Source organism: Pelophylax lessonae, assembly GCF_965119305.1.
Source record: "Pelophylax lessonae genome assembly, chromosome: 3".
Taxonomy (NCBI): Eukaryota; Metazoa; Chordata; class Amphibia; order Anura; family Ranidae; genus Pelophylax; species Pelophylax lessonae.
Genome location: NC_138770.1, coordinates 215,341,972 through 215,357,823, shown reverse-complemented (window position 1 = coordinate 215,357,823; position 15,852 = coordinate 215,341,972). Strand labels below are relative to the sequence as shown.

Genomic DNA, 15,852 nt, shown 5'->3' with positions numbered 1-15,852 from the left:
CACAAGCGAAATGCATTGTGGTCTCTGCTAAACCCGGAAGTTGAGAGCAATAGTAAAGTCACCTCCTATCACATTGGAATGCATGCTGGAACGCACGCCGGACCGCTGCCACGCTACAAGGATAAACTAGGAAGGATATCGGAGAGTGTCAGGAGACTGCAGATCCTGCACCCCTGATCCCACTACTACCCATAGCAACCGATGCGCATTGCCCTGTGCCAGAAGGGCACTACAATAAGTAAGCAGCCATTTTATGTTTTGATGTAATATAAAATAAATACAGTATTACACTATTTTTGGCTTCGTATCCGTCTCCCTGCATATGGGCTTATTATACACCCACGTGAGGTAACTAATGGAGGAGAGAGGAGAAGGAGCATAATATTTTTTCCAAATCATCCTTTTGTTGGAAACCATAAAAATTATCAAGGTGGAGTGAAGGTGTGCCTATGGTCTGATATACCTAAGGAAATAGAATCACAGGCATTTGAGGTCTGTGTGACCTACCAGGATCTGGTAAGAGGCATCGATTACCTTATTCACTGGAGCACCTGATCCACAGGAAATTGATTCCCACACTATTTTGCATGAACTGTCTGGATCATAGCCCACTATTTAAGCACTTTCCAAGCACTATATGTATATTTTTACAATTGTTTGTCAATTTATTTATCCACAGAGCAATATATTTATATGTTTAATATTGGATTTTTTTTGAAGATATAATAAGTGTATTTGCTATTAAGAAGCACCTTAATGATAATTTATTACACTGTCCAGCACTTTATAAATTTTATTGCACAGTACACTTTCGTGTCACTAGCACTTCACTATTTTAAATTTATAGTGATTTTGTTGATGAAAATTACCATTTTATTTTGTTTAGTATAAATTTAAATACTTAAAGCAATATTTTCACAATAGTAACAAGAGCTAGCACTTTGGGTTAAGTACAGCTTCACTAAAAGTTAATAATAAAGACTTACTGCTGGAACTGGTCAGACAAATGCAATATGTTGGAAAATCTTTTTGAAAGTGGTTACCAATCATTAAGTTTCATTAAATCATTAAAAGAAAAGAATGGCACACTCTCACTTCATGCTCAATAAATTCACAATCACCAGTTGGTTAAACTGTAGGGAACATCTTCCATGGCTGAAATCGTATGAATAAAAGATGGGCATTAAGACATCTGTATGGCTAGTGGTTTTGTATACATGGGCATGAGAACCATCTGACCTGGATCAAACTCTTCTGTCTCACATAGTGTACTATGATATCTTATAGATTCAGATGTAGCAGGATAGATAGGTGTATTCAGATAATGATGGCACCAGAGACTCGTTCACAGGCATAACACTGAAGGTTACCTGTGGAAGTCTGAGTCTTCAGTAGAAAACCATATACTGCTAATAAGGTTTACATTTATCATTTAGGAAGTTCTCTCTTTCCTCTTTATGAAAACAAAAGGTTTGCCTCGATCTGATTATGAGGCAATGTAAATTTACTGCAATAAAAGTCTCATCACCATACTTTTACACATGTGTAAGCTTTTATTGTATTATATACAGTACTGAAAATAATTTTAACTTGTAATAAACCTCTTAGATAGTTGGCACCAAAAGTATCTTGTAAAATCTCCTGTAAAAACGCAGTATAATCACACAAATAAATTACTGACAGGTTCAATCGCCAGTCATCCTGATCTGCTAGGGAAATGTGCAATACAAGTATCACTACTCCAATGCTGTACACATACAAACATGTAGACTTAACTGTATCTAAACCCAAGAATAAAAATGTATTATACTGCAACTTACCAGTCCTCACATGTCGTGACTGCATTCCTTTTTTTGTACCCAGTGGTCCTGCTAGTAATACACTTCCTGTCTTAGGCGGACAATGATCACTTACTGTAATATACAGTATCTGCGGGGCATCAGATTTGTTATTCTTGGCCAGAAAGTATGTTAGGACTACAGAATATCTTCCCTCTCCTCATCTCCATAGCAGAGAGAATAGGTGTTCTGAAGTCCACAGAAAGAGTTGAGAACAATGCTAACCGATAACAGTGCAGCAGAAGAAGTAATCAGATAACAAGATCTCTGGTAGGATCAAGAGTTATTTTCTGCACGTATTGAACAGACATAACAAAATTATTTTATCATCCTTTTAATATGAGAAGTTAATTGCGAGGGTTTAACTATACTTTAATCAATCCTCTCTTAAATTAATTGATAAATTATACACAAATATAAAGATGTTGATGCAATTAATCCCTGTATTATGCACCTCCTATATTTTCTTTTTTTTGTTTTTTTGCTTTTTCTATGGTTGTGGGCAGCTAAAGCAGAGTGGAGTGTCTTTGTTAATTCATCACCAGAGCGTTTGACAGCAGTATCTTAATGATCATAATGTCCATCCAGAATTCCAGGGATTCTGATTTTAAAAAGGCAGAGCCTTGATGCCATTACAGCTTCATTTGTTTGCTTACAACATACACAATGAAAAGTAGGCATTCTTTGTCTTGAAGACAAAAACATGTCTTCAAGAATGGCTGCATCAGCTCAGGTAATCAAAAACTTTCCTAACCAGACAACATTTTAAAGTTTTGATATGCAGTGGTTCATTCAAAAATAACTTTGCATACCAAAATGATTTTCTCAAAACAAAATGTACTTATCCTTTTTGCTCCCTTCCCCTGACCTAGCCTAAGTTGTTAGCTAATGTTCTAGGAGGATGAATGTCTATTCTCACAGCAGGCCTTTACCATGCTGATCACATGTAAAGAGACTTGCTGGTTATTGGGAATCCTTTCCCCCCCCATGCTGTTTCTGTGTGAGCAAAGGAGAGCCTTTAACCAGCAAGACTCTCAGTACATGGTTTACACTGATATCAGTGCCCTGGTTATCAGTGTAGCCCATCAGTGCCACCTATCAGGGCCTCCTGAGCAGGACTTTCCCTCCTCCCTCGCACAGATGGGAGAGGAGAGAACAGAGCTGCTCCTTCTCCTCCTGCTCTTCTCCAGCTGTGTGTGCACCACAGGAAGTGTGATGCCCAGCAGCTGAATGATAACATTTCAGCTGCTTAGCTTCACATTTCCCACGGTGCACACAGTAGCAGAGGGGCGGGAGGAGAAGATCGATTCTCACCTCTCCTATCCATGTGAGAGAGAAGAGGGGGGGAACTGTCAATGTAGGCTCTGGGCTGTATGAGAGAGACACTCTCAGTTCAGAGCTCCGAGGCCAGCAACCCCGCTGGTGCCCCCTCGACAGAGGCATGATGCCAGGTCTCGGTCACAAGTGCGACCTTTATGACCCTAGTAGTTCCACCACTGGCTCAGGTTCTCAGGCCCAGCTTGGGCAAGGCCCAAGAAGAAAGACTTAACAGTGACATCCACCCAGGCAAAATTCAAGGAGGGAAGGGCTCTTCTAGAAGATTGTTACCAATATTTATCATCCCCTCAGCTCACATCAATGGACCAAGACCCTTAGTAATTTGCAAAGACAAATAAATATTCCAACTCATACATTGTTACTCCTCATGCGATTTACCAGTTACAACTTAAAAAAAGCTTTCAGAAATAATAAATATCTTAAGCTCCGAAACCCAGCGAGCACTGAAAATATAAAAAAAGCTCAGGCTGCTGCAAAACACAGCTAAGCCTCGTTCACATGGGGCATAAATAACTGTACACCTGTGGAGGGACGTATCTACTGACACTGCGTTGCAAAGGTGTTCCATGCATCCATGTGCAGGCAGTCCTTTTGATGTCAATTGGGATGTAGCAGTTGCATGGGTACAGATGCTGCTCCCATTGTGACATCCGCGTGGGTGTATGGCCCTGAATGCATGCAAGAACCCATGTTTATGTACTTTCTATGTGAAAGAGGCCTAAATGTTGGTAGGGACACAGCTTAAGCCAGGGTTTACTAGAAGTAAATCAAGCCCAATATGTCAAAACATGGTGTATTGAAAATGCTGCTCACCTGTAGAGTAAACCCACAGCCTTCTGGAACAAGTCCTGTACCGAAATCCTGGTAATTGCTGTTGATAAACGAGCATGCATTCCCATGCGCATCCACGACTGTAAAGTATACTGTGTCATTTCCTGTATTAAATGGGTTCCCATGGTTTTTTGCTTCTGATGATCTGAACGAAAGAAAGAATGAAAGACAGCATAAAAATAGGCCAATAAATTTATTCAGAACAAAAACACATAATTGTCAATCAATGCATGGAAATTTATATACATAACACTCTTTGGGACTGGATGGATGCGTTTACTTTCATAGTTTTATTTAACAGACATTATCATCATGCCTATTTGTAAAGGGGACCTCTAGTCTAAACCCATGATTCTCAACTGGTCAGCACTCCTGCCTCTGTTGCACCTTTCAATAACATTACAAGTCTGTATAAATACATTCCTGACACAATCACAATATACAGAACATTACCCCGATAAATAAATGCAATTAATAGGAAGAAGTGTAATTGGTAATAAGGGACAATAGAACTATGGAAACTGCCATGATTGACATGTTTTTAAGCTGGTCATAGCAGGGACTAATGAGCAACTCCTCTTGAATGGGACTGTTGGTAAATTTTCATTCGATCAGTGCATGCAGCCAATCGGCTGCAGTGATAATCAGTGTATTCTGACAGCTAGGAGTCCGGCTGTCAGAATACAAAAGCGCACAATAGTGTTCTGTTTTTTTCGATCACTCTGTTGACTGATCCAAAAAAAAAAACGATTCAGCTATGGCCAGCTTTAAAGTGGAAGCCTCCAGTACTGCCATCCTCATCTTGGTCAGGTACAGACTGCAAGACAAGGGCTCAGAAGTTCCAGATTTTACTGGCTGAACATTCATTTCAGATTACTGACTTACTAAGAATTTAATCCAGGAAAAGGATGACATACAGTGCTGTGAAAAAGCCCTTCCTGATTTTTAATTTTTTTGCATATTTGTCACATTTGAATGATTCAGATCAAACACATTCCAATATTACACAAAGATAACCCGAATAAATACAAAATGCAGTGTTTAAATGATTTAATTTATTAAGGGAAAAAAAACTGTCCAAACCTGCCTGGCCCTATATGAAAAAGTAATTGTCCCCCTTGCTAAATTAGGACCACATTTTTTGGAAAAGCAGAGTTTAATTTTACTCACCACACCCAGGCATGATTACTGCTAAACCTGTTGAATCAAGAAATCTCTTAAATAGAAGCGGTCTGACAAAGTGAAGTACGCTAAAAGATTTTAAAAAGCAACTCATCATGCCGCAATCTAAAGAGCTTTAACAGATGAGAAACAAAGTAATTGACATGCATCAGTCTGGAAAGGGTTACAGAGCCATTTCTGAGGCTTTGGGACTCCAGCGAAGCACCGTGAGAGCCATTATCCACAAATGGAGAAAACTTGGAACAGTGGCGAACCTTCCCAGGAGTGACTCGCCTACCAAAAATTACTCCAAGAGCACAAAGACGACTCATTCAGGAGGTCAGAAAAGAACTCAGAATGACATCTAAAGAACTGCAGAGCCTCACTTGCCTCAGTTAAGGTCAGTGTTCATGATTCAACAATAAGAAAGACTGGGCAAAAATAGGATCTATGGGAGAGTTCCAAGGCGAAGACCGCTGCTGACCAAAAAGAACACAAAGGCTTGTCTCACATTACTCAAATAACATCTTGATTATCCTCAAGACTTCTGGGAAAATATTCTGTGGACTGATGAAACAAATACTGAACTTTTTTGGAAGGTGTGAATCCCATTACATCGGATATAAAACTAGCACAGCATTTCATAAAAAGAACATAATCGAAACAGTCAAACTTGGTGGTGGTAGTGTGATGGTCCGGGGCATAATGGAACCATGAATTCTGCACTCTACCAAAAAATCCTGAAGGGGAATGTCCAGCCATTAGTTTGTGACCTCAAGCTGACTTGTGTTATCCAGCAGAATAATGATCTGAAACACAGCAGCAATGGCTAAAAAAATAATTAAAATAAGTTTTTGGAGTGGCCTAAGTCTGGACCTAAATCCAATTGAGATGCTGTGGCATGACCTTCAACAGGCCGTTTATGATCGAAAACCCTCCAATGTGGCTGAATGAAAACAATTCTGCAAAGAAGAGTGGGACAAAATTCCTCCACAGCAATGTTAAAGACTCATTGCCAGTTATCGCAAACACTTGATTGCAGTTGTTGCTGCCAAGGGTGGCACAACCAGTTAATAGGTTTAAGCGCCTGTTACTTTTTCACATATGGCCAGGCAGGTTTGGACAGTTTTTTTTCCCTTAACCCCCCTGGCGGTATTCCCAAGTGTGGCTCAGGTATAATACACAGTGCCAAAAGCTGTAACCCTGAACCACACTAGGGATTACCCCACAGTCCCACCTACTTTCTGCTACGATCCCCCGCCATCCTCTAGCCATCCTCACGCTGTGTGATCCGGCCGATGCACCTGTCTTCCGGTTCCCTTCCCTGCGAGCGCCGCAACGCAGGGGGGTGGAACTGGCGGGAAATTAAAAAAATGAAACAAATGTCATGTGTAGCACTGCCCCCTAGAGGACTGCTGAGTGTTACACCTTAGGATTCCCCTGGGTTACCCGTAGCAACTGGTTGCCAAAAATTAATACTTTAAGTGCTTAGCTCAGTCAATGATCAGTCCAGGGGATGTTGTTTTGTAGTTTTATTTAGAACTGGGATAGGAGAAGGGATCATTTGGATACTCCAACTAGTAACTATTCACAGTATTGGGGACATCTGGCTTGAGGATGCGGTAAGGCCACTGCTTCATTCTGCTACTGGAATGAAGATAGAATCAATGTTCCTGCCTGTAATTATCTTCAGGGTTCTAACTTGGCACCCCCTTTCTCTCTGTGTGCTGACACCTGTCCACTGACTCTACACTCTAGAGTGGTCCCCTTCCTGGGCAGACTCCAGGCAAGTTCCTCTGTACTCCCGGACATGGTTTTTCCAGATTCACTTCAGCCCCAACTCCTCCAGTCAGCTTCTCCTGGACCTCTGGGTTCAGCTACACATACTTTGATTCACCAGGCCGACTGCCTGTGACCACCATCCACTGCTACAGAAGAGGAGACAGCCGTCACCCTCCTTCTGGGACCTGGTTTCCCGCCCAAAGACCCCCTGCCTCATGTTCCACTGGCTTTTATACCCTATCCCATAATGCACCACTCTGTGCCAATCCCATGGGATAGTAACAAAGTCTGTGCGTCATTGGCTTGGTTTCCTCCACTGTCCAATGTGCCTCTCTATTGGACACAGTGGGGACACTTCCTTAGCCCAGATGAATCACACATGGAGCAGGCCTAACTATTAATCATGCTCCCCTGATTGGCAGAGTGCAACTATGTTTTGCCTGCTGCTCTCCAGATAAGCAGGCAGAGCCAAAACTACTCTCCCTACCTAGCACCTATCTAGGAGGGTGCTACACATGATACAGTGAAATCTGTTACGATTACAACTTTGTATGAAGCCAATTCACCACAGCTTTTCACCTAATGGCTTTTCCAGTGAACTGCCTGTACTTTTGCGGTTCTTTGTGCCTGGAAAATTGAGAACGTCCAAAAAGCGTTCTTTTACCTGAAAAGCGTTGGAAAATGCAGACAATGAATCTGAATTATTTGAAGAAAAAAAATCCTTAACAGGCACTGAAAGTGACGACAGCGACAATTCTGTGACTGAGCTCAGCGATGTGAGAACTCGGTGCTCTATTGACTGTGGTATGGAGCAGGCAGTGCCCTAAAGATTCTTATTTACTGGAGCAACTGGAGCATCTGGTATAAAAATTAACGTTGACCATGACAACCCCTTAGCATACCTACAATTATTTCTGACCGAAAAGGTTATTGAAAAAATAGTTACCGAGACAAACCGGTACAAAGTGTGCAAGATGCAGAAAGTGGAAACTAGTGATCAAAGATGACATTTGGAAATTTTTGGGCCTAATAATTCTTCAGGAAGTGGTGGGAAAACCCCTGCAGAAGTGGTATGGGACAACCAATACATTACTTGCCACTCCATTCTTTGGCACGGTCATGTCAGAGTACAGATTTTCCCTCAGAATGAAATATCTTCCCTTCGAAAACAAGGAATAATTTGATGAAACTACTCATCCTGCACCAAAACTAAAGAAAATTTGGGAAGTATATCAAATGATTCTACAGAAATTCCAAAGGAGCTGTGTGTCAGTAAGAGACATCAGCATAGATGAAAGTCTAAAGGCCTACAAGGGAAGGCTCAGCTGGGTGCAATACATTGCATCAAAGAACACGATTTGGCGTAAAATCCTACATGCTATGCGAATTGTCAACTGGCTACATTTGGAATTCAGTGAAATACACTGGAAAAGGAACAAAATTTGATCAAAAATACAGCAATTATGGAATGGCAACATCTTCTGTTCTTTCACTAATTGGGCCATTGGTAAATCAGGGCTATTGTGCAACAACTGACAACTTTTATACATCGCCAAAACTTTATGAGGTTCTACTGCAAAACAAAACCGATGCCTATGGAACAGTAAGGGCTAACCGGCGTGACATGCCGCCAATGTTTGGCAAAAAAAAGCTCAAGACAAGAGAAATGGTTGCCTGGCAGAAAGGCAAAATTATGGCACTGCGATGGCGGAAAGATTTGTGCCTAATTAGTACAGTGCATAATACATCCACTGCTATGGTATACGCATGAAAGGTGGGAAAGAAATCATGAAGCCACAAGTAGTGATAGACTACAATATCATGGGAGGTGTCGACAGAGCAGACCAAGCAATGACATTCTACCCAGCAATGAGGAAACAGCAAAAAGAACTACTATAAGAAGATTTCAGACATCTTCTTGAGCAATGCTTGTGGAATGCCTAAATTTTGCTCAAAAAAAAAAGTGTGACAAGCCTGTGATTCATTTGGAAAGTTGCTGAACACATCTTTCTGAATCACCAATTACCATCAATGCCTAAGAATAGATCTGGACGTCGTGCTGTTGGCGTTGTAAAGCCCGGAAAGGCCTGACTGTTCGTCACTTCATGGACTAAATCCCATCAACTGAGAAAAAAAAAAAAAAATCAGCACCTACAAGAATGTGCATGGTTTGTTGCTCGAAGAGAGAGGACAGTGGAAGGAAAATAAGAAAAACAGATTATTTTGTCCCGATTGTGACGTAGGACTTTGTGCAGTCCCATGTTTCAAAATCTTTCATACCTGAGATGTTTACTAAACCATTATTACAATGACTAGTAATATCGCACCCCTTGTTTGTACACATTTCAGTGTTTTTGGTTTGATTATATTATTGAATAAAATGTATTATTCTATTATAATTTATGATTTTGTGTTTCAAACTTTGTCATATCCGGGATGTCTACTAGACTCTTGTTTGGACAGATTTAGGTGAGTTATTCCTAGGAATTACAGGCCTAAAATAAAAAACAACAGATTTACATGCAAAACAATGTACCGCTTTGAGATCGAAAATTCTGACATAATCAGACCTCCAGGGAGGTTAATAAATGAAATCGTAATTTTGTATTAACTCAGATTATCTTTGTGTAATATTATAATTTGTTTGATGATCTGAATCATTTAAGTGCGACAAATATGCAGAAAAAAAAAAAAAATCAGGAAGGAGGCAAATACTTTTTTGCAGCAATGTACATCTTTGAAAAAGCAAAACAGCAATGGCATTCTCCATATTTCTTGTGCCAGAGCTTCTCAAAGCGAAATTCTATGGCTGTCAGATAACGTATCCAAAACAATACGGTGATAACACCTTTCTCCTGCGCTTAGAATCCAAGCTCCCCGGCCACACTTGCCACAGGACTCACATAAGGCATCTCGGAAGGCTAGAGTCTTGCTGCCCAAAAAGGACTAGGGTAGTCCAATGGTACTAGGCAAAAAGAAACAAAAAGGGCGCACCGACCTAGCGCATTATCCTCAATAAGGCTTTATTATGCAACATATAAAAAATGGCTACTCACAAACAATGGTAGAAAATAGTCATATCAAGCTTAGTCGCTCGAGTGTCAGGAGTAGTTCATGTATTAGTCCATATTCCTGTTAAGATGACGGCTGACGCGTTTCGAGGCTCAGCCTCTTCCTCAGAGCTTGATATGACTATTTTCTACCATTGTTTGTGAGTAGCCATTTTTTATATGTTGTATAATAAAGCCTTATTGAGGATAATGCGCTAGGTCGGTGCGCCCTTCTTTTTGTTTCTTTTTGCAACGTTATGACGTACTAATTTGAATGAAATGTTCTGTATATGTTACAAGTGTAGCAAAATTAATGTGTTAAAAGAATCTGCCCCTCAGAAAAATGGGTATGTAGTAATTCACCCATTAAAATTTTCATAAGGTCTGCAATTGTCCGCATTAATATAATATGAAGTATGTGTGCGTCTCTTGTCCTATTAATCTGAAGAGTGTGATGTCCTTCTCATGTCACACGTTTGTGGGTGAGACTGCAGAGGGATCAGCTAGAATGCAACTTTGCAGTTAGCATGTGTCCTTGACATCAGCTTAAATGCCTAACTCATTAAATCATGTTCATCTCTTGTTTAACCTTTAATAATGTTAACTCTAACGTAGTTCCAAAGTATAATTAGTAGTATAATAGTATAATTAATAAAGATTGAAGTTGTGAAATAGAAAGACAAAAATAGATCATGACAAACCTATTGTATTAATTATCAGTAGCGTGTGTATAGATGGCCTAATATACCCCTGTTCTGCTATCCAGAAAAGGGAAAGATAGAAAAATGATTGTCTTGAAAAACAACCTATTCGGTTTAAAATTGAAATAAAAAAAAAAAAAAAAAAAAGGAAAAACATTTTTATGTATAGATAAAAAAAAAAAAAAGACTGACAATGTTGTTTTCTCCTGCTTAGTGTGGTCAGTTTTAAGTAGACTTAAGGGAGGGACTGGCAGGAACACCAGGGATTTCACATAAAGGAAGCAATACCTTACAGAGGTATTCAATGTACGGTTAACAGCAAACACGCACACACATCATAGGTTGAACTGGATGGACTGATGTCTTTTTTCAGCCTCGCAAACTATGTAACTATGTAATACAAAGAGAACAGAATCATTTCTCATACAAGTACATGGTACAGCAGGCACATATAAGGAATATGAAGTGTTGGGGTAACAAATGCTTTAAGGCTGACCCAACACCTGAGCATTGCTCACAATACTCCCAACTTTGAGATGGGAACGAGGGACACCCAATAGCAAAATTACGTATGTATAGGACACACCCCTCTCACGCCCCCTTAAAGGAGAATTACACCAAAAAAACTATTAGGTAAACCCACAAGTGTTTTTTTTTTTTTACCACTACTATTCTTTTTTACTGGCTTTTACATTTACAAATGTAGTAATTTAGAAATTTGATGAAAGGCTTAGCACTGGGAATCACCTTTTGAAAGATAAAAAGGGCATTTTATATACAACTACTGTATATCTACTTCCGGACCACGCGGCTGTGCAAAATCACGTAAGGGTTTCTCGAGGGTGTGGGCACGCTGCCAGAGCGCCTCTCCCACTGTGATCAGACATAGAGGAAGCCACTCAGCGGGTTCAGCGGCCTCAATGGCCCCCGGCCACCCGCGATCATGCAGAGGAATGAAAGAACGGCCGTCTGCCTATGTAAACAAGGCTATGTGACTGTTCTGTCACAGAGGCAGAGAGAGATCTTGTATTTTAGCTAAGCTGAAACACAGATCTCTCCTTTTCTCTAGCTAGAACATCCACCCCCCCCCCCCCAGTTAGAAAGCATTCCCTAAGAGCACACTTGGCCCCTTGATCACCTCTAGTGTTAACCCTTTCCCTGCCAGTGTCATTTATACAGCAACAGTGCATTTTTATCACTGATCACTGTATTGGTGTCACTGGTCTCCAAAAAGTGTCACTTACGTGTCAGATTTGTCAGCCGCAATGTCACAGTCCCGCTAAAAATCACTGATCGCTGCCATTACTAGTAAAAAAACAATAAAAAAATTAATAAAAAGACCATAAATCTATCCCATATTTGTAGACGCTATAACTTTTGTGCAAACTATTTAAAATACACCTATTAGCCTATTTTTTTTTTTTTTTACCAAAAATATGTTGCAGATCACATATTGGCCTAAATTAATTAAAAAAAATGATTTTTTTAAAAAAAATGTTGGTAATGTTTTAGATTTCAATATTTTTATTAATTTTAAAATTCACAAAGGTACAAAATAGTCTATGACTACAGAACAGAAGAACAAGATATTTTCAACACAATTGACATGGTGCTCAGGTAAAGAAAACAGTGACATAAACATCTGCAAATGGTGTTACCCCTCAGTGTAAACTGATTCTGTGCTGGCCGGCCCGGGCCCCGCCACTCCCCCTCCGACGCCCCAATGGGAACATACTGCGTCCCGAGGAAGAGAGCAACCTGCCCGACCCCCAGCCCACAATACCAAGACAAGCCGTGAAGGTGTCCACCATCCACAGTCCAAGAAGGGGTGCTGCCTGTTAGCCAAGTATAGGCAGTGACTGCGAGATGCAGTAGCCGAGGACCAACATTGGTCTATTAACTTCCATGTCACTAGTAGAGCATTTGAAAGAGAAGATGAAGAGATACAGTGCATTGCGAAAGTATTCGGCCCCATTGAACTTTTTGACCTTTTGCCACATTTGGGACACAATCATGAAGTGGAACGAAATTTATTGGATATTTCAAACTTTAACAAAAATAAAACCTGAAAAATTGGGCGTGCAAAATTATTCAGCCCCCTTAAGTTAATACTTTGTAGCGCCACCTTTTGCTGCGATTACAGCTGTAAGTCGCTTGGGGTATGTCTCTATCAGTTTTGAACATCGAGAGACTGACATTTTTGCCGATTCCTCCTTGCAAAACAGCTCGAGCTCAGTGAGGTTGGATGGAGAGCGTTTGTGAACAGCAGTTTTCAGTTCTTTCCACAGATTCTCGATTGGATTCAGGTCTGGACTTTGACTTGGCCATTCTAACACCTAGATATGTTTATTTGTGAACCATTCCATTGTATATTTTGCTTTATGTTTTGGATCATTGTCTTGTTGGAAGACAAATGTCCGACCCAGTCTCAGGTCTTTTTCAGACTCCATCAGGTTTTCTTCCAGAATGGTCCTGTATTTGGCTCCATCCATCTTCCCATCAATTTTAACCATCTTCCCTGTCCCTGCTGAAGAAAAGCAGGCCCAAACCATGATGCTGCCACCACCATGTTTGACAGTGGGGATGGTGTGTTCAGGGTGACGAGCTGTGTTGCTTTTATGCCAAACATAACGTTTTGCATTGTTGCCAAAAAGTTTGATTTTGGTTTCATCTGACCAGAGCACCTTCTTCCACATGTTTGGTGTGTCTCCCAGGTGGCTTGTGGCAAACTTTAAACTACACTTTTTATGGATATCTTTAAGAAATGGCTTTTCTTCTTGCCACACTTCCATAAAGGCCAGATTTGTGCAGTATACGACTGATTGTTGTCCTATGGACAGAGTCTCCTACCTCAGCTGTAGATCTCTGCAGTTCATCCAGAGTGATCATGGGCCTCTTGGCTGCCTCCCTGATCAGTCTTCTCCTTGTATGAGCTGAAAGTTTAGAGGGACGGCCAGGTCTCCGTAGATTTGCAGTGGTCAGATACTCCTTCCATTTCAATATTATCGCTTGCACAGTGCTCCTTGGGATATTTAAAGCTTGGGAAATCTTTTTGTATCCAAATCCGGCTTTAAACTTCTCCACAACAGTATCTCGGACCTGCCTGGTGTGTTCCTTGTTCTTCATGATGCTCTCCGCGCTTTAAACGGACCTCTGAGACTATCAAAGTGCAGGTGCATTTATATGGAGACTTGATTACACACAGGTGGATTCTATTTATCATCATTAGTCATTTAGGTCAACATTGGATCATTCAGAGATCCTCACTGAACTTCTGGAGAGAGTTTGCTGCACTGAAATTAAAAAAAAAGGTTAATTTGTTACCAAAGTTTGAAATATCCAATACATTTCTTTCCACTTCATGATTGTGTCCCACTTGTTGTTGATTCTTCACAAAAAAATTACAGTTTTATATCTTTATGTTTGAAGCCTGAAATGTGGCAAAAGGTTGAAAAGTTCAAGGGGGCCGAATACTTTCGCAATGCACTGTAACAAAAAGATTTGGAGAGGAAAGAAAGGATAGGAGGAGAGAAAGAAAGTGCATAGTAAAGTGTCGGCGTCTAGATCCAAGATGCTGGGGGTAGGGAATTGTAAGCAAACTATGTGACCCCATTAGGTGGAGGCATCCCCTCAGATCAGGAAGGGCCAGCGAGGTACCTCACCTAGGGGTCCCATGTTTTCTCGAAGAGGGGCATTTTGTCTTGAAGCATGGCCACCATCCTCTCATTAATCATGATCCAGATCAGCTTAGCCTTTAGCAGCTTGAGCGGCACCACCGGTGTTCGCCAGGAACGGGCTATCGCTATTTTTGCTGCCGTGAATATGAACGCTATTAGGCTTTTTGTATGTTTCGGTGTGCCCTCAATAGGTTTGCCCAGAAGCGCCTGATGAGTAGATTTCACTAGGTAATTTGTGTGAGGAAATAAAATTGTATGTGAGGATCCAAAACCGCCAGACTTTCGTGCAAGTCCACTTGTCCACATCCTCTAAAGCAGCTAGAAGAGGCCTCCTGAACCGTGGCAGCCAATATGACTGGGACCATGTACCATCGCAAAAACACTTTATAATTACAGTAGCTTCTATCAAAGATTTGTTAATCAAGGATTTAGAGTTAAGCTGAGCTAATGCGTTTCACTCCACCCTATCTAGTTTTTCACCCAAGTCCTCTTCCCATCGCCTCATGTAAGGCAGTTTCGTTTTGTCTTAGTTCAGTCAATTATATATTGTCTGCTTATCATCTGTAGTTCATAAGTGTTCCATAGGAGTCTAAGTGGTAATGTCGCAGACTCTCTTAAGGGAGTTCATGAAGTGGGAGATCTGAGAATACACTGGGAAAGAGAGTGTTTTTCTTGCAACTTAGCTCTAGCGAGCAAACCTTTCCGGTCACACAGGTTCGCTAACCGAAGAAACCCTTTTTTTCGTCCACCTCTCAAATGCGGAGTGACAGAGGCCCAGAGGGAACAGTGGATTGCCTAAGAGAGGCACTAGTGATGTATGAGGGGACTTAAAGGTATGGCTTTTCGATAGTCTATCCCATATTCCTAATGACAGGGACAAGGTGGGGCAGAGAACCCTCGGTCTATCTTTAGCTCATAGCCACATAAGGTGGCTAATTTGGGTGTTGGGTGGTGTGACGATTCTAGCAGCATCTATATCGGATAAGGTCTCTGAGTGGTACCAAATCAAATGGGTGAGTTGGGCGGCATAGTAGTATTTCGCTAGGTCTGGGACCCCCAGACCTCCCCGCAATTTTGGAACAAAGAGAGTACATTTATTCACTCTAGGTCTCTTATCCCCCCATATAAATTGCATAATTTTCTGTTTAAAAATTCAAAGGTCTGTCATATTTTTCATTATCGATAATGTGCGGAACAGGTATAGCTGCCTAGGCAAAATGTTCATTTTTACAGAATTCAACCTACCGAACCACGATGGAGGGTTTACAGCCCATCTATTGAGATCCTCCTGCATTGTTTTATATAGGGGCGGGTATTTGCATGCGTAGAGGGTATCTACGGAGGCAGTGAGATAAATGCAGAGGTATGGTGTCGATTTTTCCTGCCATTTAAAGGGAAAGTTGCACTTAAGAGCAGTTACAGTAGCATTGTCCAGCGTCAGATTCAACGCCTGAGATTTAGAGGGATTCACTCC

The 15,852-nt window shown here is 41.0% G+C and overlaps 1 protein-coding gene across 1 annotated transcript in view; it reads right to left on the bottom strand.

Annotated features, from left to right (window-relative positions):
- LOC309551594 (glutathione hydrolase-like YwrD proenzyme) overlaps nucleotides 1–15,852 on the bottom strand; it is a 133,232-nt gene that overhangs the window by 25,412 nt on the left and 91,968 nt on the right. The window contains exon 8 of the mRNA XM_082252237.1: nucleotides 3,990–4,152. Within this exon, the coding sequence (XP_082108363.1) occupies nucleotides 3,990–4,152 (163 nt within the window). The remainder of the gene's footprint in view (nucleotides 1–3,989; nucleotides 4,153–15,852) is intronic.